Source organism: Mobula hypostoma, chromosome 5, assembly GCF_963921235.1.
Source record: "Mobula hypostoma chromosome 5, sMobHyp1.1, whole genome shotgun sequence".
In the NCBI taxonomy this organism is placed as follows: Eukaryota; Metazoa; Chordata; class Chondrichthyes; order Myliobatiformes; family Myliobatidae; genus Mobula; species Mobula hypostoma.
In genome coordinates, this window is record NC_086101.1 from 6,644,538 (window position 1) to 6,665,705 (window position 21,168).

The window sequence follows — 21,168 nt, forward strand, 5'->3', positions numbered from 1 at the left end:
CCCAGGAAATTATAGGCCAGTGAGTCTTACTTCAGTGATTGGTAAGTTGATGTAGAAGATCCTGAGAGGTTACAAACATTTGGAGAGGCATAATATGATTAGGAATAGTCAGCATGGCTTTGTCAAAGGCAGGTCGTGCCTTATGAGCCTGAGTGAATTTTTTGAGGATGTGGCTAAACACACTGATGAAGGAAGAGCAGTAGATGTAGTGTATATGGCATTTGATAAGGTACCCCATGCAAGGCTTACTAAGAAAGTAAGGAGGCATGGGATCGAAGGGGGCATTGCTTTGTGGATCCAGAACTGACTTGCTCACAGAAGGCAAAGAGTGGTTGTAGAAGGGTCATATTCTGCATGGAGTCCGGTAACCAGTTGTGTGCCTCAGGGATCTGTTCTGGGAACACTGCTCTTTGTGATTTTTATAAATGACCTGGATGAGGAAGTGGAGGGATGGGTTAATAAATTTGCTGATGACACAAAGGTTGGGTGCAATGTGGATAGTGTGAAGGGATGTCAGGGGTTACAACGGAACATTGATAGGATGCAAAACTGGGGTGAGAAGTGTCAGATGGAGTTCAACCCAGGTAAGTGTGAGATGGTTCATTTTGGTAGGTCAAATATGATGGCAGAATACAGTATTAATAGTAAGACCCTTGGCAGTGTGGAGGATCAGAGGGATCTTGAGGTCCGAGTCCATAGCTGCTATGCAGATTGGCTCTGTGGTTAAGAAAGCATACGGTGTATTGGCCTTCATCAACCGTGGGATTGAGGTTAAGAGCCGAGAGGTAATGTTGCAGCTATATAGGACCCTGGTCAGACCCCACCTGGAGTACTGTGCTCAATTCTGGTCACCTCACTTTTGGAAGGACTTGGAAACAGCAGAAAGAGTGCAGAGGAGATTTAGAAGGATGTTGCCTGGATTGGGGAGCATGCCTTATGACCAGGGTTCCCAAAGTTTTTTGCACCTCGGACCGCTTTAATATTGACAATATTCTTGCGGGCCGGCCAACTGGGGTGGGGGGGGGCAGTGGGGGGGTGTTCAAGTAGGGTTAAACTCACCTCAACATGTCTTTTACAGTTAGGGTTGCCAACTTTCTCACTCCCAAATAACGGACAAAAGTAGCAGTCAAATCCCGGGACACTTTACCCCGGGAAAAGACTACCATGACTATGAAGCCTTGCACAGGCACCTGTGTGCGCATGCGTGACGTGCGTATATGTGACGCCGTGTACGAGCCAATTTTTCCTCCACAAATTGGTTTTGCCTTCATCTTCCTGAATATACTGTACATACATTATTTCTACTTTATATAAGCTGTGTATTTATCATATCATTCCTGCTTTTACTATAAGTTAGTGTTATTTATTTTTGGTTTTATGTGTTATTTGGTATGATTTGTTAGGTTATTTTTTGGGTCTGGGAACGCTCAAAAAATTTTCCCATATAAGTTAGTGGTAATTGCTTCTTCGCTTCACGCCATTTCGGCACGAAAGGTTTCATAGGAATGCTCTACCTTAGCGGGGCAAATACAGGGCAATGGCGGTCTCGTATGGGACAAACCAATTTAGCCCAATATACGGGATGTCCCGGCAAATACGGGACAGTTGGCAACCCTATGTTCAAGTTCAACAGTGTGTCACGTACCCTGTGACGGGAATAAACAACCAGCAGAGATGGAAAACACTTGTGGTCCAGTATTGCTATAAACTACTAATAATTATTAGTAACTACGCAATACAGTAAAGTAAATGTAGATAAATCAAACAGGTTAGCAATGATTATATATAAAAGTAAGTGTGGAATATATATGAGTGAAAACCAAGCTTTTTTAAGTCTAGGGGTAAAAAGATTCAGTCTTACGATGTTGAGTAAAGTTCAATTCAGTTCAGTTCGTGGTACTTAGATGAATAACGATGGGGAGAGAGAGTGAGCTTAGTCTTCAGATAAGCTGATGCCGTCGATCTTCTTGTCGTCCTCTGAAATCCTTTACAAGTCACCGACTGTGACATTAACCGGGGGACCGGTTTTGCTGTGGTGGAGCTATCACCCCGGCAAACGTGGACACATAGACAACTCCCCACCAGTCAACCCCTTCTTCACTGCTGGAATAGCAATTTGGATCGATCCACCTGATTGATCCTCCAAAACCCACTTTCTCTGCGGGCACAACGATGTTCATTCAGTGTCCAGATCATGTGTCTGAGCTCTGTATCATCTGACCTCCCATTTATTTCTCTGCGCTGAGCATCACCTGTCATTCAAAGAGTCCCATGCTCTACCGACTGAGCTAGCCGGGCTCAGAAATGCACAAGCAGGCGAAATGTCCTTGAAAGTAATATCAACAACCCGCCTTTGGTCACCATAGCAACGTTCGAGCTGCTCGGTGCTGTCTCCACCTCCAAACTCAGTAGAAATCCAAAGTTACTTCCAATGCCTTAAAGTGACAGTCCAACGTTAATCTTCGTCTCTCTCTCCTTTCCAAACAACCCATCAATGATGAATGTCTCTCTCTGTCTCTCTTCAGACAGTTAATAGGGGCACTCCTGGATCCCCTCACAAGTGCGTGACAGGGAATGAGGAAAGGTGCAGCTGACTCGTATCATTTCCTCACGGCCCGGTGGTTGGGCACCGCTGCCTTATGAGACTAGGTTGAGTGAACTCGGCCTTTTCTCCTTGGAGGACAGAGGATGAGAGGTAACTTGATAGAGGTGTACAAGATCATGAGAGGCATTGATCGTGTGGATAGTCAGAGGCTTTTCCCCAGGGCTGAAATGGTGAGCACGAGAGGGCATAGTTTTAAGGTGCTTGGAAGTAGGTACAGAGAGATGTCAGGGGTAAGTTTTTTACGCAGAGAGTGGTGAGTGGATGGAATGGGCTGCCGGCGGTGATGGTGGAGGCGGAAATGATAGGGTATTTAAAGAGACTCCTGGATGGCTACATGGAGCTTCGAAGAATAGAGGGCTATGGGTAAAGTCCAGGTAGTTCAATGGTAAGGACATGTTCAGCACGGCTTTGTGGGCCGAAGGGCCTGTAATGTGCTGTGTGTTTTCTATGTTTCTATGTTATATCGGAGGGATCGGAAGGTAGGCAGAGTGGGTGGTGTGGCTCCACTGGTAAAGAATAGCATCAAATCAGTAGAAACATGTGACATACGATCGGAAGGCGTTGAATCCTTGTGGGTTGAGTTGAGAAACTGCAAGGGTGAAAGGACGTTGACGACAGTTGTATTCAGGCCTCTCAATAATGGCTAGCAGGTGGAACACAGGGTACCGCAGGAAATAGGAAAAGCGTATCAAAGGGGCAATGTTATGTTTGTCATGGGAGATTTTAACATGCAGGGGGATTGGGAAATTCATGTTGGTAATAGATCTCAAGTGAGTGTGTTTGCTGAATGCCTAAGAGATGGCTTTTCAGAGCAGACTGTCACTGAGTCTACTGGGGGATCAGCTATACTGGATTAGGTGTTGTGTCATGAACCGGAGAAATTGAAGGAGCTTACGGTGAAAGAACCGTCAGGAACCAGTGATCACAATATGATTGAGTTCAACTTGAAATCTGATAGGGGCAAAGTAAAATCTGATGTAGCAGTATTTCAGTGGAGTAAGGGAAATTACAGTGGTATGTGAGAGGAGTTGGCCAAAGTGAATTGGAAGGAGCTGCTGGCAGGGATGTCAGCAGAGCAGCAATGGTTGTGTTTCTGGGGAAATGAGGAAGTTGCAGGGCATGTGTATTCCAAAAATGAAGAAATACTCAAATAGTAAAATAGGACAACAGTGGCTGACAAGGGAAGTAAAAGCTATTGTAACAGCAAAAGAAAGGGCATACAACAATGCAAAAATTAGTGGAAAGGTAGAGGACTGGGAAGTTTTTAAAAACCTACAGAGAGCTCCTAAAAAAAATCATCAGAAGGGAAAAGATGAAATATGAAAGCAAACTGGCAAATAATATAGAACATAGAACATAGAAAAGTACAGCACAGTACAGGCCCTTCGGCCCACAATGTTGTGCTGACCCTCAAACCCTCCCTCCCATATAAGCCCCCACCTTAAATTCCTCCATATACATGTCTAGTAGTCTCTTAAACTTCACTAGTGTATCTGCCTCCACCAGTGACTCAGGCAGTGCATTCCACGCACCAACCACTCTCTGAGTAAAAAACCTTCCTCTAATATCCCCCTTGAACTTCCCACCCCTTACCTTAAAGCCATGTCCTCTTATACTGAGCAGTGGTGCCCTGGGGAAGAGGTGCTGGCTATCCACTCTATCTATTCCTCTTATTATCTTGTACACCTCTATCATGTCTCCTGTCATCCTGCTTCTCTCCAAAGAGTAAAGCCTTAGCTCCCTTAATCTGTGATCATAATGCATACTCTCTAAACCAGGCAGCATCCTGGTAAATCTCCTCTGTATCCTTTCCAGTGCTTCCACATCCTTCCTATAGTGAGGCAACCAGAACTGGACACAGTACTCCAAGTGTGGCCTAACCAGAGTTTAATAGGGCTGCATCATTACATCGCGACTCTTAAACTCTATCCCTCGACTTATGAAAGCTAACATCAAAGTGGATAGTGAACGTTTTTTTCAAGTATGTGTAAAATAAAAGAGAAATAAGAGTAGATATTGGACCACTAGAAAATGAGGCAGGGGAATAATAACTGGGGACAAGGAGATGGCTGATGAAGACACTAACAGTATGCCTGATGTTGTAGTGTGTGATGGAAGAGAAGTGGGTGCAGTTACTGTTACAAAAGAGAAGGTGCTCAAAAAGCTTAAAGAGCTAAAGGTATGTAAATCACCCAGACCAGATGAACTGCACCCTCGGGTTCTGAAAGAGGCAGCATTAGAGATTGTGGTGGCATTAGACATGACCTTCCAGAAAAGTTTGGACTCTGATATGGTGTCAGAGGACTGAAAAATTGCAAATGTCACTTCACTCTTTAAGAAAGGAGGAAGGCAGCAGAAAGGAAATTATAGACCAGTTAGCCTGACCTCAGTGGTTGGGAAGATGTTAGAGTTAATTGTTGAGGATGAGGTGATGGAGTGCTTGGTAACACAGGACAAGATAGGTCAAAGTCAACATGGTTTCCTCAAGGGAAAATCTTGCCTGACAAACTTGATGGAATACTTTGAGGAGATTACAAGTAGGATTGACAGAGGTGATGCAGCGGATGTTATATATTTGGATTTTCAGAAGGCCTTTGGCAATGTACCACACATGAGGTTGCTTACCAAGTTAAGAGCCCATGGTAATACAGGAAAGTTACTAACATGGTTAGAAGCAACATACATCAAAGTTGCTGGTGAACGCAGCAGGCCAGGCAGCATCTATATTAAGTTCCCTGGCCCCCACCGCTTTATTTTCACCTTGGATGTCCAGTCCCTATATACTTCCATCCCCCATCAGGAAGGTCTCAAAGCTCTACGCTTCTTTTTGGATTCCAGACCTAATCAGTTCCCCTCTACCACCACTCTGCTCCGTCTAGCAGAATTAGTCCTTACTCTTAATAATTTCTCCTTTTGCTCCTCCCATTTCCTCCAAACTAAAGGTGTAGCTATGGGCACCCGTATGGGTCCTAGCTATGCCTGCCTTTTTGTTGGGTTTGTGGAACAATCTATGTTCCGTGCCTATTCTGGTATCTGTCCCCCACTTTTCCTTCGCTACATCGACGACTGCATTGGCGCTGCTTCCTGCACGCATGCAGAACTCGTTAACTTTATTAACTTTGCCTCCAACTTTCACCCTGCCCTCAAGTTTACCTGGTCCATTTCTGACACCTCCCTCCCCTTTCTAGATCTTTCTGTCTCTGTCTCTGGAGACAGCTTATCCACTGATGTCTACTATAAGCCTACTGACTCTCACAACTATCTGGACTATTCCTCTTCTCACCCTGTCTCTTGCAAAAACGCCATCCCCTTCTCGCAATTCCTCCGTCTCCGCCGCATCTGCTCTCAGGATGAGGCTTTTCATTCTAGGACGAGGGAGATGTCTTCATTTTTTAAAGAAAGGGGCTTCCCTTCCTCCACTATCAACTCTGCTCTTAAACGCATCTCCCCCATTTCACGTACATCTGCTCTCACTCCATCCTCCCACCACCCCACTAGGAATAGGGTTCCCCTGGTCCTCACCTACCACCCCACCAGCCTCCGGGTCCAACATATTATTCTCCGTAACTTCCGCCACCTCCAACGGGATCCCACCACTAAGCATATCTTTCCCTCCCCGCCTCTCTCTGCATTCCGCAGGGATCGCTCCCTACACAACTCCCTTGTCCATTCATCCCCCCCATCCCTCCCCACTGATCTCCCTCCTGGCACTTATCCTTGTAAGCGGAACAAGTGCTACACATGCCCTTACACTTCCTCCCTTACCACCATTCAGGGCCCCAAACAGTCCTTCCAGGTGAGGCATCACTTCACCTGTGAGTCGACTGGGGTGATATACTGCATCCGGTGCTCCCGATGTGGCCTTTTATATATTGGTGAGACCCGACGCAGACTGGGAGACTGCTTTGCTGAACATCTACGCTCTGTCTGCCAGAGAAAGCAGGATCTCCCAGTGGCCACACATTTTAATTCCACATCCCATTCCCATTCTGACATGTCTATCCACGGCCTCCTCTACTGTAAAGATGAAGCCACACTCAGGTTGGAGGAACAACACCTTATATTCCGTCTGGGTAGCCTCCAACCTGATGGCATGAACATTGACTTCTCTAACTTCCGCTAGGCCCCACCTCCCCCTCGTACCCCATCTGTTACTCTTTTTAATGCACACATTCTTTCTCTCACTCTCCTTTTTCTCCCTCTGTCCCTCTGAATATACCTCTTGCCCATCCTCTGGGTCACCCCCCCCCCCGTCTTTCTTCCCGGACCTCCTGTCCCATGATCCTCTCGTATCCCCTTCTGCCTATCACCTGTCCAGCTCTCGGCTCCATCCCTCCCCCTCCTGTCTTCTCCTATCATTTTGCATCTCCCCCTCCCCCTCCAGCTTTCAAATCCCTTACTCACTCTTCCTTCAGTTAGTCCTGACGAAGGGTCTCAGCCTGAAACGTCGACTGCGCCTCTTCCTATAGATGCTGCCTGGCCTGCTGCGTTCACCAGCAACTTTGATGTATGTTGCTTGAATTTCCAGCATCTGCAGAATTCCTGTTGTTTAACATGGTTAGAACATTGACTGATTGGTAGGAAGCAGTAAGTGGGAATAAAAGGACCCTTTTCTGGTTGGCTGCCAGTGACTAGTGTTGTTCCACATGTTCTGTGTTGGGACCACTTCTTTTTATGCTGAATACAAATGACATAGATGATAGAATAGATGCCTTTGTTGCCAAGTTTGCAGCTGGTACAAAGTTTGGTGGAGGGGCAGGTTGTGTTGAGGAAACAGGAGGGGTGCAGAAGGACTTAGACAGGTTAGGAGAATTAGCAAGAAAGTGGCAAATGAAATACAATGTTGGAAAATGCATGGTCATGCACTTTGGTAGTAGAAATAAATGTATGGACTATTTTCGAAATGGGGAGAAAATCCAAAAATCTTAGGTGCAAAGGAACTTGGGAGTGCTGGTGCAGAACTCCCGAAAGGTTTACTTGCAAGTCGAGTCGGTGGTGAGGAAGGCAAATGCCATGTTAGCATTCATTTCAAGAGATCTAGAATACAAGAGCAAGGATGTGATGCTGAGGCTTTATGAAGCACTGGTGAGGCCTCACCTTGAGAAATGTTAACAGGTTTGGGCCCTCATCTATGAAAAGATGTGCTGGCATTGGAGAGGGTCCTGATGAGGTTCACAACGGTGATTCCAGGAATGAAAGGGTTATCTCACGAGGAATGTTTGATGGCTCTGGGACTGTACTCACTGGAATTCAGAAAGATGAGGGGGGATTTCAGTGAAACTTTACGAATGTTGAAAGGCTGAGACAGAGTAGATTTGGAAACGATGTTTCCCGTGGTGGGAGAGTCTAGGACAAGAGGGCACAGCCTCAGGATGGAGGGCAGCCTTTGGATACAGAGATGCTGAGAAATGTCTTTTCCCAGAGGGAGGTGAATTTGTGGAATTTATTGCCACATGCAGCTGTAGAGGCCAGGTCATTGGGTGTATTTAAGGAAGAGATTGATAGGTTCTTGGCATCAAGGGATACGGGGAGAAGGTCGGACTCTGGGGTTGAGGAGGAGTGAAAAAAGGATCAGCCATGATTAAATGGCGGCGCAGACTCGATGGGCCAGATGGCCTAATCTGCTCCTGTGTCTGATGGTCTATTGGGTGCAGTTCTGGTCACCGAGCTGTAGAAAGGATGACATTCAGCTGGAATGTGTGCAGACAAGATTCACAGGAATGTTACCGGGGCTCAAGGGCTTCAGGAGAATCTGGATCGACCTGGACTGTTTTCCCTGAAGCAATTGAGGCTGAGGGTTGATATTATTGTGCTTTATGAAATCCTGCAGGGCAGTGATGAGGTCGATGGTCACAGTCTTTCCCCAGGGGAGGGAAGTCTAAAACTAGAGGATACTGATTTAAGCTCAGAGGGTAAAGATCAGCAGGAGACCTGAGCAGCAAATTTTCCACACAGTCAGTGGTCGGTAAATGGGATGAGCTGCCAGAGGAAATGGTAGACGCTGATTGAACTGAAACATTTTTAAGACATTTAGACAAGTTCTTGATTGAAAATGTTCAGAGGAAGTCTGGTCAAATGCCGTCAAATGGGAGGTGCTGAGAAAGCCACCTTGGTTGTCGGGGACATGTTACGCTGAAGGGCCGGTGTGCGTGCTGTCTACCTCCATCAGTCTAATGAGGAAGAGTGGGACCTCACATCAGAGCAGGGCTGTACAGGGGTGAAGTCAGGAAGTTTTCCTGCATCCGTGTTTGAGTAATCCCAGTGTATCCAACACCTCACAATCTTCTGCTGCATGAAGATCCCCCATTTCAGTGTCAAAGATATTTGCCTGACAATTCAAATAATGGATATTTAATCTCCTTTTCACCCTCCTGCTTTACACCTCTATTTATTCCCCAGACCCTTCTATCCTCCCTCTGGTCAGTCTGTACACTGCTCTGAAGAACATCAGAAACAGAAGCGAGGAGGCCATTCAGCCCCTCACACCTGCTCTCCCATTAGACATGATCAGTACCACTTCCCTGTGCTAATGCTATTTCTACTGATTCACTTTGTATCCAAAACTCAATCCACATCTCTTTTCAACATAGTTGTTGTGTAAATGTGCAGAGCCCTGTTAGATTATGAACTGGGTAAATACGTTTATTCATCTCTGAATGGTCGTCCCCTCACTCTGCCTCCTCATCCTGACACCCCCGTTACCAGAAACATCATCCCTGCATCTACCTGGGGAGCCTGGAGCAAGTCTCAGACTCTCTCTCTGTCTCCACCACACACAAATACACACAGAGGGCTCGGCCATTTACCTTTCTCCACTTCCACCCAGCGTCACCTGGAACTCTCTCACTGTTGATCCTCCTCATCCTTGTGTTTCCTGTCCTTTGGGTTTTCCCCTGTTGCTTCCCCTCAGTCTACCCGTCCTCAGACATCTCACCTCCAACACTTCCTCACCCCTCCATTTACTGGGCCCTGCTTGCTACTTGGCACTCTCCCGCAGAGACCTCTCCTTCCCATCACTGGCCAATTGGCCTCAGCACTACCCCCTTCCCTCTCTCACCCCTCCTCCATGTGACCGTCCACCTCAGTCCTTTCCACTCACTCAGTCTCCAGCTCGGTGAACCTCACTGTGAACAGAAATGCCCCCCCACCAGAGTGAAGGGTCAGAGGTCTTCACACGCTGATCCCAGTGTCGATTTCTTTCAGGCCCCCCACCCCCGAGTCTTCCCGTGCCTTTTCTCCTCTCCTTCACTCAAACTCACTCCAATGATAAGTTGGGACATGAATCACCTCAACAAGGATTGTGTGGCTGGCCCAGTGGGATTTTCCTTCAGCTTGGTACATGGGCCAGGTGGAAAGCTCGAGATGTTGCAACACCTACCCCCTTTAAATTCATCACTGAGTATGTCTATTATCTGTACACTGTTTGAGTTCTATATCAAATGAAGAGTGTCAAAGTTGAAGGAATGTTTGAATACAAGAATAAGCATCTGCTAGCAACATAGAAAACCTACAGCACAATACAGGCCCTTCAGCCCACAAAGCTTTGGCGTACATGTCACCTCAGAAATTACCTAGAGCCCTCTATTTCTCTAAGCTCCATGTACTTATCCAGGAGTCTCGTAAAAGACCCTATTGTTTCCGCCTCGACACTCACCACTCAATGCATTTTAAAAAAAATTACCACTGACATCTCCTCTGTACCTACTTCCAAACACCTTAAAAATATGCCCTGTCGTGCTGGCCATTGTAGCCCTGGAAAAAAGCCTCTGACTATCCACACGATCAATGCCTCTCATCATCTTGTACACCTCTATCAGATCACCTCTCAAACCTCCGTCATCCAAGGAGAAAAGGTCAAGTTCACTCCTTGCAACAACCTTGTAAATCTCCTCTGCACCCTTTCTATGGTTCCTGCATCATTCCTGTAGTGAGGCGACCAGAACTGAGCACAGTACTCCAAGTGGGGTCTGACCAGGGTCCTATCTCGCTGTAACATTACCTCTCGGCTCTTAAACTCATTCACCACAATTGATGAAGGCCAATGCACTGTACGCCTTCTTAACCACAGAGTCAAACTGCGCAGAGGCTTTGAGTGTCCTATGGACTGGGACCCCAAGATCACTGTGATCCTCCACAATGCCAAGAGTATTACCATTAAAGCTGTGCATTCTGCAATCGTATTTGCCCTACCAAAATGAACCACCTCACACTTAACTGGGTTGAACTCCATCTGCCACTTCTCAGCCCAGTTTTGCATCCTATGAATGTCCCGCTGTAACTTCTGACATCCCTCCACACTATCCACAACACCCCCAAGCTTTGTGTCATCAGCAAATTTACTAACCCATCCCTCCACTTCCGCATCCAGGTCATTGATAAAAATCATGAAGAATAAGGGGTCGCAGATCAAATCCCTGAGGCACATCACTGGTCACCGATCTCCATGCAGAATATGACCCGTCTACAAACACTCTTTGTCTTCTGTGGGCAAGTGTCCCCTTGGATCCCATACCTCCTTACTTTCTCAATAAGCCTTGCATAGGGTACCTTATCAAATGCCTTGATAAAATCCATATACACTACGTCTATGGCTCTACCTTCATCAATGTGTTTAGTCACAGTCTCAAAAAATTCAATCAGGCTCGTGAGGCAAGACCTGCCTTTGACAAAACCATGCTGACAATTTCTAATCATATTATGCCTCTCCAAATGTTAATAAATCCTGCCTCTCAGGATCTTCTCCATCAACTTACCAACCACTGAAGTAAGACTTACTGGTCTATAATTTCCTGGGCTATCTCTACTCCCTTTACTGAATAAGGGAACAACATCCACAGCCCTCCAATCCTCCGGAACCTCTCCCGTTCTCATTAATGATGCAAAGATCATTGCCAGAGGCTCGGCAAACTCCTCCCTCAATTCCCACAGCAGCCTGAGGTAGATTCCGTCTGGTCCCGGAGACTTATCCAACTTGATGCTTTCCAAAAGCACCAGCACATCCTCTGCCTTGATATCTAAATGCTCAAGCTTTTCAGTCCACTGAAAGTCATCCCTACAATCATCAAGATCCCTTTCTGCAGTGAAGGGGGGCGGGGGCAATAGACAATAGGTGCAGGAGTAGGCCATTCGGCCCTTCGAGCCAGCACTGCCATTCACTGTGATCATGGCTGATCATCCACAATCAATATCCAGTTCCTGCCTTATCCCCATAACCTTTGATTCCGCTCTCTTTAAGAGCTCTATCCATCTCTTTCTTGAAAGCATGCAGAGACTTGGCCTCCACTGTCTTCTGGGGCAGAGCATTCCATATATCCACCACTCTCTGGGTGAAAAAGTTTTTCCTCAACTCCGTTCTAAATGGCCTACCTCTTATTCTTAAATTGTGGCCTCTGGTTCTGGACTCACCCATCAGCGGGAACATGCTTCCTGCCTCCAGCGTGTCCAATCCCTTAATAATCTTAAGTTTCAATAAGATCCCCTCTCAGCCTTCTAGATTCCAGAGTATCCAAGCCCAGTCGCTCCAATCTTTCGACATATGACAGTCCTGCCATCCCGGGAATTAACCTTGTGAACCTACGCTGCACTCCCTCAATAGCAAGAATGTCCTTCCTCAAATTTGGAGACCAAAACTGCACACAGTACTCCAGGTGTGGTCTCACCAGGGCCCTGTACAACTGCAGAAGGACCTCTTTGCTCTTATACTTAATTCCCCTTGTATTGAAGGGCAGCATGCCATTAGCTTTCTTCACTGCCTGCTGTACTTGCATGCTTGCTTTCAGTGACTGATGTACAAGAACACCCAGATCTCGTTGTACTTCCCCTTTTCTTAACTTGACTCAATTTAGATAATAATCTGTCTTCTTGTTCTTACCACCAAAGTGGATAACCTCACATTTATCCACATTAAACTGCATATGCCCACTCACACAGGTTGTCCAAGTCACCCTGCATTCTCATAACATCCTCCTCACATTTCACACTGCCAACCAGCTTTGTGTCATCAGCAAATTTGCTAATGTTACCTTTAATTCCCTCATCTAAATCATTAATATATATTGTAAACAGCTGCAGTCCCAGCACCGAACCCTGCGGTACCCCACTGGTCACTGCCTGCCATTCCGAAAGGGACCCGTTAATCGCTACTCTTTGTTTTCTGTCTGCCAGCCAATTTTCAATCCATGTCAGTACTCTGTCCCCAATAGCATGTGCCCTAATTTTGCCCACTAATCTCCTATGTGGGACTTTATCAAAGGCTTTCTGAAAGTCCAGGTACACTGCATCCACTGGCTCTCCCTTGTCCATTTTCAAAGTTACATCCTCAAAAAATTCCAGATTAGTCAAGCACGATTTCCCCTTCGTAAATCCATGCTGATTCAGACCGATCCTGTTACTGTTATCCAGATGTGTCGTAATTTCATCTTTTATAATTGACTCCAGCATCTTTCCCACCACCGACGTCAGGCTAACCGGTCTATTATTCCCTGTTTTCTCTCTTCTTCCCTTCTTGAAGAGAAGGACAACATTAGCCACCCTCCAATCCACAGGAACTGATCCTTAATCTATAGAACACTGGAAAAGTACACCAAGTACTATCATCTCATGTTCTCAATATTTGTAGACTTCTGATTGTAAACTTCAGGAGAAGGAAACCAGAGGTCCATCTTCATTGGAAGATCAGAGGGGGAGAGGGCCAGTAAGTTTAAATTCTCAGAGAATCTGTCCTGGACCCTGTCCTGTCATATAAATCTAACTGCAAAGAAAGAATTGCAGCACCAATACTTCCTCAGGAGTCTGTGGAGATTCATCATCTGAATGATGAACCATTATTATCTGAATGGTGGCCGATTAGGAAAAGGGGAGGTGCAACGAGACCTGGGTGTCGTTATACACCAGTCATTGAAAGTGGGCATGCAGGTACAGCAGGCAGTGAAAAAGGCGAATGGTATGCTGGCATTCATAGCGAGAGGATTCGAGTACAGGAGCAGGGAGGTACTACTGCAGCTGTACAAGGCCTTGGTGAGACCACACCTGGAGTATTGTGTGCAGTTTTGGTCCCCTAATCTGAGGAAAGACATCCTTGCCATAGAGGGAGTACAAAGAAGGTTCACCAGATTGATTCCTGGGATGGCAGGACTTTCATATGATGAAAGACTGGATCAGCTAGGTTTATATTCGTTGGAATTTAGAAAATTGAGGGGGGATCTTATTGAAACGTATAAAATTCTAAAGGGATTGTACAGGCTAGATGTAGGAAGATTGTTCCTGATGTTGGGGAAGAACGAGGGGTCACAGTTTGAGGATAAAGGGGAAGCCTTTTAGGACCGAGATGAGGAAAAACTTCTTCACACAGAGAGTGGTGAATCTGTGGAATTCTCTGTCACAGGAAACAGTTGAGGCCAGTTCATTGGCTATATTTAAGAGAGAGTTAGATATGGCCCTTGTGGCTAAAGGGATCGGGGCTATGGAGGGAAGGCAAGTACAGGGTTCTGAGTTGGATGATCAGCCATGATCATACTGAATGGCGGTGCAGGCTCGAAGGGCCGAATGGCCTACTCCTGCACCTATTTTCTATGTTTCTGTGTTTCTGTCATGTTATCAAAAGCCTTGATAAACATCTATAGATGTATGGTGGAAGGTGCATTGACTGGTTGGATTATGGCCTGGTAGGGAAAACCAATGCCTTAATGCCTTTGTACATGGTCCACAATCCTCCATTCCCTGTCTGTTCATGTGTCTGTCTAAATGCCACTGAAATGTTGTTGTTGAATCTGCTTCCACCTCCTCTCCTGACAGCACGTTCCAGACACCGACCATTCTCTGTGTAAAAAAAACTTGCCTCATCAATCTCCTTTAAACCTTCTCCTCTCACCTTATATTTACCCCCTGTAGTATTTGACATTCCCACGCTGAGGATAAAGAGACTCTGACTGTCTGTAATGTCTGTGTCAGTTGTTGCTGACTTTTCCCTCGACAGCTGCTGAGTCACTGTGTTCCCAGACTTCTGTACCCTGTGTAACGCCCGGGGTCACATTTTTACTGTTCTGCTGTAGGTATTTCATTCAGCAGCTCTGTAAGATCAGTCAGTTCTGCTCTCAGCCTGTTTGGGTTATTGTTCAAGATAAGGGATGATGAGGAATGTGTGTCATCCAGTCAGGATGGTGGAACTAGGGGGAGGTTTTTCTGGTGAGGGACACTAAAGTTGGGCTTGGAGCTTTTGTTCGGCGGCAGATGAAGAGAGAAGACGCTGGAGAGAACAGGTCGTAAGATTCGATCCGGTGCGGGACCGTGATTCGATGAAGCCAAGTGCCGAGACCGATTGAGGATCGGTGAATATAATGAAACGTTGAGCTCCAACTTGTGAACATTTGACTGTTTAATTAAAATGCTTTTTCTCTTTTTGTTTTTCTTTACTAACCCTTTAGTTAGGTTAAATAATCATAAATAAATTTCCTTCGTTCGAATGCAGTGTCCTGTCTGCTGCTCCGTGGCACTAATATCTAACAGGGTAGCAAATTACACAGCATCCACACAAACCGGGGTTTCGGGTGGGAGAGCCGTCTCAATCTCACAAGTTTGACGGGACCGGACAGTGTCTTCCCAAGACTTACACAGACAAGGAAACCAGAGGGTTTCGCTTGTGATCCCCTCAGTCTGTGATGCTCGCTCCCTGGTAAGGACCGTGGGGGGGGGGTGTACCAGAGATTCCCCACAACCCCTGCTGGACAGTGGGGAGCGGCGGGTGTGCACTTGGCATCTTTTGACACATTCCATCCCGACTGGGTGAAACAGAGAGTGGAGCGAATAACTGGAGCAATGCCGCCACCTACTGGCCACACGGGGTATAAAGAAAACGATATTTAAGATTCATTGTGTTATTTTCTGATTCAGCTCAGGTTATTCACATACGCATTCACAGATAAAGCAGATGCTGCACACATGTTCAAGGCCACAAGAAAACATCTCATTAGAACCAGCACAAATGCAACACTGATAGAAAAATCAAAAGTCTGCAGTAGTTGCAGTACAGAATCAAAATAATTCTTATCATTCACTGAGCCGATCTCTGCAATGTCAGAAGGGTGTCACAGATCCAACAATTGTTCTCAAACTTCTCCATCCCTATTCCCTCTCCCCTCATCTAAATCTCAACATTAACACCGGTGGTGATCTAGCCTCAGACAAAACTCTCCCATTATACAAAGAAAATGCCCTTTTTATACCTTTTAAGATTACATCAAAGCATAACATAACCATAATCATCACCCCAGTATTTTTCTGTAGCTTGGTGGTTCCAGCTGAATCCTATTATCTCTGACGACCTTCAGCCCAGACACAGAATTTAGGAAGAAGGAGACAACAGGTCTGTAAGGAGGAAAACACTCTTCGTCGGTATTTCATCTTCATGATGTGCATTCAAAAGAGACAAGACATTGGTCAATATGAGGGAAAACAGACCATTACCACATTCCAACCTGACACTATTTTGTCTTTGAAGTTCCATTTTAATTCAGCAAGTAGCAAGGAGGAATCACAATTAACTCTTTCCTTACACTGGGAAATGCACCTTCTCCAGTGTCTCCCGGAGTTGAGGATGACACATTTTCACTCCAGAACTGAGGTGATCGATGAGACCAATGTGGGATCTGCAGTGTAGGATTAGTGTAAGAGAGTGAATAATGGTTGAGGAGATTCGGCCTGTATCTGAGCTGAATTTTGCATTTCAAATGTGACTTTCATTTATAATAAAAATGTATACAAAATACTAAACACGGTATGAAAAATATTTTACATTCTGAGTGCCATTTGGTCAATCCAGTCAGTCATGTTCACATTGTTTAAACCATTGCCACTCAGGTTGTCTCAGAGGTGATGCAACTTTTCAATGTTGGCAGCATTCCCTGACGGACATCTGGCTGTGCTGGGAGACCAACAGGTTTCGGGCGGACCAAAGAGCGTCTCTCAGTGAGTTGATGATCTTCTAGCAGCAGTTTCCGTGCTGAATGACTCAATGTCACTGAGCTCACCGGAAACAGGAACATCAGCCCTGAGGCCGGCAGGTCAAATGTCTCTTGTTTACAGAGAGACAGTGAAATATTGCACCCTGCAGGAGCCCAGGCCTGACTTGAGGGTCCTGCCTTCTGTAATACGTCACTGATGTGGAAGGAAGGAGTTGTGTTTAGAGCTGTGTGTGTGTGTGATCTGTTGGATGAACTGAGAGATTATGGGGTGTTGGGAGGGTTGACACACACGATTAGGAGAGGTCGGATCAGACAGGTCACTGGGCCTGACTAATCTGCGGAAACAGAATCAGAATTCGGTTTATTATCTCTGTTATATCTGATATGAAATGTGTCGCTTTGCAGCAACAGTGCAGTGCACAGACATAACATCACTATGAATTATAAAATAAATAGAGCAAGTGAAGGAATAATGGGGTAATCAGTGAGAATCAAAGAAGACGGTTGTGGTGTTTGGAGCTGATCATCTCAGCCACAGGACAGAATCCTTGGCCCAAACACCCTCAGCTGCTTCACCAACGACCTTCTGTCCATCGTAAGGTCAGAGGTCGGGATGGTCACTGATGACGACACCACCTACCACTCCTCAGATAATGAAGCAGCCCACAACACAAATGCAGCAAGACCTGGGCAATATCCAGGCCTGGGCTGATAGGTGGCAAGTGACAATCACACCACACAGTGTCAGGCAGTGATATCTGAGGAAGGGATCTCAGGAATCTAAGACAAGTTGGAAAGTTTATAAAATGTTTAAACTAGGTTCCTTACAATCTGGGAAATTATGATTAAATTAATTAGACCAAGGGAAAAGGTCACTGAGAGGTGACGATATGACAGTCAGTACAGTGATTAGACTGTGGATGTGTTCAGTCAGCAAGGTGAAGCTCACTGGATCAAAGGTAAACAGGTGGAGGTTGGATTGCAGACCACGGCAGGAGAGTTTATCATCAGATAATGAGAGTCTCGGCAGAAAACCAGGGTCAGAAATGAAGACAATGAATTACAGACAGCACTGGGAAATGGTTGTCAGTGAGATAGTGAGAGACCACAGAGAAACAATTAAAGATCGAATACTACAGAAAAATGTAGGTTCCTGATGAATTTTTATGAAATCCACATGTCACCATTGTATAACAGGAACCCGTAAGATCATTGACTCAGTGGAGTTCTTTGCGATGACACGGGAAGTATTCCCCGATGTTCACTGTAACAGGGTCTGAATAAACTGACTTGTTCCCGAAACCCACCACTGTTGTCTGGCAGGTTCTTTCTGTGCAGTTCCATCTGAACCGTATTTTAGTGGGAGACTGGTCCCGACCGACACCCACAACCCAACCCCCAGTCCCTCTGTCCCTCGAGCTGCTACTGTGGAAGCTGCCTGATGAAGACTGTCGGACTCAGTGACGTGGAGATTGCAGAGCAACACACTTAAAATACCAGAGGAGTGAAATGGACAATCGACATCTCAGTTCGAGGACCTTCATCCGGACTGTCCCAACCTGGAATATCTTCTGTCTATTTTTCTCCACAAATGCTGTCTGATCCGCTGAGTTCCTGCAGCCATTCTATTTTCAGTCCAGATTCCTGCATTTACAGTCCCTTGTGAATCTATTTTCAGGACTTGCCCTTTCAGTTCTGCCGTAGACTAAACCAAGCTCTTCTCTCCGGCTTTATCTATGTGAGACTTGTTTAATGTGTTTCTGATCCCTGCTGTGGAAATGAACACGATTCCTGCTCACTGAAAAGGAACATTCATTCCCGAGACTGCAGCGCCCCTAGAAGACAATCGCGGTACCGCCGGCGTTCAGCAGCTCCCCGAAAGTGAAAGGATCCTGAACCAGGAAGAGCCGGGAGTTAACATGGCTTCCAAAGGGCAGGTCGAGAGTTTAACCGAGGAGGTAATTTGTCCCATCTGCCTGGAATTCTTCGCCGATCCGGTTACACTGGACTGCGGACACAACTTCTGCCGCTCCTGTATCACACGGTGTTGGGAAAGGGAGGAGAGAAACTCCTGCCCGGAATGTAGAGAGGACTTTGCAGACCGCACCCTCAGGGTCAATCGGGCCTTAGCAAATCTGTCTGAGAAAGCTCGAAAACTAAACCTGAATCCGAAAGGGAAGGAAAGTAAACTTCGCTGCGAGAAACATGAGGAAGAACTGAAGCTGTTTTGTGAGACGGACAAGACACTGATCTGCCTGATCTGTAGAGATGCGCGGGAACACAAGTCTCACAACTTCATGCCGGTTATCGAAGCCGTTGAAATCTACAAGGTAAAAATAACCAGGTTTTGACCAGCTGTTTACTTAGTTACATATCTTGGTCTAATGTCTTTACTCTCTGATTCCCAGGGTCGGGTTAAATCTTCCTTAGACTCTCTCACAAAAAATAAATCTGATTTTGAGGAAATGGAGCAACAACAGAAAGAGAAGATTTCTGGAGTTCGGGTGAGACTTCCTGAGCAGAATTTACAAATTCGCTGTGTGGTTTTGTTCCCTTTAATGCAGAATGGCAGAGTATTGCAGCTCCAGTACCTGGGATCGATCCTGACCCCTGGAGCTGTCTGCGTGGAGTTTGCATGTTCTCCCCGTAACCAGTTCCGTCCTTTAGCCGACACTGCGTGGTTGAACGGTAAAGTGGCGACTGTAATTAACCTTGTGATTGTGGGTGGTCTGTGAATCAGGTCGGAGTTAGTGGGTCAGAGAAGGAATATATGTTTCAGGGAGACGTGGGGGAATGTGATGGAGGGGATTGTTCTGAGAACCAGCAGAGACTTTAATGGGCTGAATGGTTACCTTCCATGTCAGAAAGGAATACAGAAAATAGCCTCAAATAGTAAACTAGCCTCTCCTTTCATTGACAGGAACAGTCACACAGCCTTCAGTCACAGATCACATCCCATTTTACTGAACTGCGCAGGGTTCTCACTGAGAAAGAGCAGCACACACTCCGAGATCTGAGGGAAGAAGAGGAGAGGATTCTGAATGCAATGGTAAAAAATCTTCGAGAGATTCAAGAGAATTTAAATTCTATCCAGGAGGAAATCTCAAAGTTACAGGAACAGATGGATCAACAAGAAAATATCACATTCCTCATGGTGAGCGATTTCAGTTTGTTTCTGTAAAAGTGCACAGTCACAAAATGATGTATTTTATCTCAAATACTGAGGTTGGAAACTGATTTCCACCATGTTGATGTCTTGACTGTTCAGAATTGTCATTGTCCCAAACCGGCCTCCCACAACATCTGTACATCACAGGACAGTCTGCAACCTTCTCGGGAATGAGTTACTCTGATCAGAGCACTGAGCTGGTGTTCATTTCTGTGATTCCCACGTATAATATCCCTGATACTCAGAGTAACACCCAGTTACAGTCACAGGCTGTGAGTGTGCTTCTGATATTCTCTTCACCACATTTCCTGTGCGATTTATTAACAATCAAATGATGTTTTATCTTTGACTTTTGGTCTTGTGAAAACAGAAATATTTTCTCCAGTCCCACCTCATCAAATCCATTTGGAATGTTAAATTCTGGCATCTGATCCTCCCTGACAACGTATCCAGATAAAAATGCACAACCTGTCCAGTCTCTCCTGTAAGATCCATCCTTTCAGTTATGATACAATTTTCATAAACATTCCTTGTACTTTCTCCCGTGATTCTGTGTTCCTCTTTCTCCATGTGTGTCAGTAGGAGTGAGTTAAGTGGGAGTTTTCAAATTTTCAAAGGTACATTTAATGTCAGAGAAATGTATACAATACACATCCTGAAATTCTTTTTCTTCACAAACATCTACGAAAATGAAGGCGTGCCCCAAAGAATGATTGAGTTAAATGTTAGAACCCCAAAGCCCCCCCAGCTCCCCACTCCCACGCATAAGCAGTAGCAAGACAACAACCACCCACCCTCCCTCACCAGCAAAAAAACATCAGCACCCTCCACCGAGCACTCAAGCGTGCAGCAAAGCATCAATAAAGACAAAGACTTGCAGTACCCCAAAGACTAGTCGCTCACCCAGTGATTCAACATAACACAGGCTCTCTCTCCCCGAAAAGGGAAAAAGAAGTGACCCATTTCACAGCGAGAGGGGAAACATAAGAAACAACTCACCGATTTACGATGTTAAAAGTGTGTTGCGTTGTTTTTTTCAAGCTCTGTGCCAAAAGAACGCAGGTCTCGGGTCACACAGCCAGCAGCCAGCTTGTTTCTTTCGATCTTCCATCTCACACGACACACCGATTCCCTGCAGAGGCACCGACCTCGAGTCTGCCCACCTCCAGAGCCACAAAATCCTGGAACTCTGAAGGTGTGCTAGTCTTCTAGGCTGTGTCCTCGATATATTGAACAGTGGCCAGCCGTGAGACCCCAAGAGTGGGTCTCATTCCCGCAAAGAACTGAAGTCAGCATGTAACTCCAGGTCAGGGTCTTCAAAAGAACCCTGAAAGGGAAAAGTAGAGATACTAAAGATAGAAATAGAGCTGCTTCCTAAGATGCTAGCAAAGCAATCACCGTTAGACGCCATCGTCCTCCTCAGCTACCAGCAGCTT

The 21,168-nt window shown here is 45.9% G+C and overlaps 1 protein-coding gene across 1 annotated transcript in view; it reads left to right on the forward strand.

Annotated features, from left to right (window-relative positions):
• Positions 1–21,168, forward strand: part of LOC134346428 (uncharacterized) — a 69,097-nt gene that overhangs the window by 34,946 nt on the left and 12,983 nt on the right. The window contains 3 exon segments of the mRNA XM_063047798.1: positions 18,370–18,893; positions 18,972–19,067; positions 19,484–19,717. Of these exon segments, the coding sequence (XP_062903868.1) occupies positions 18,370–18,893; positions 18,972–19,067; positions 19,484–19,717 (854 nt within the window).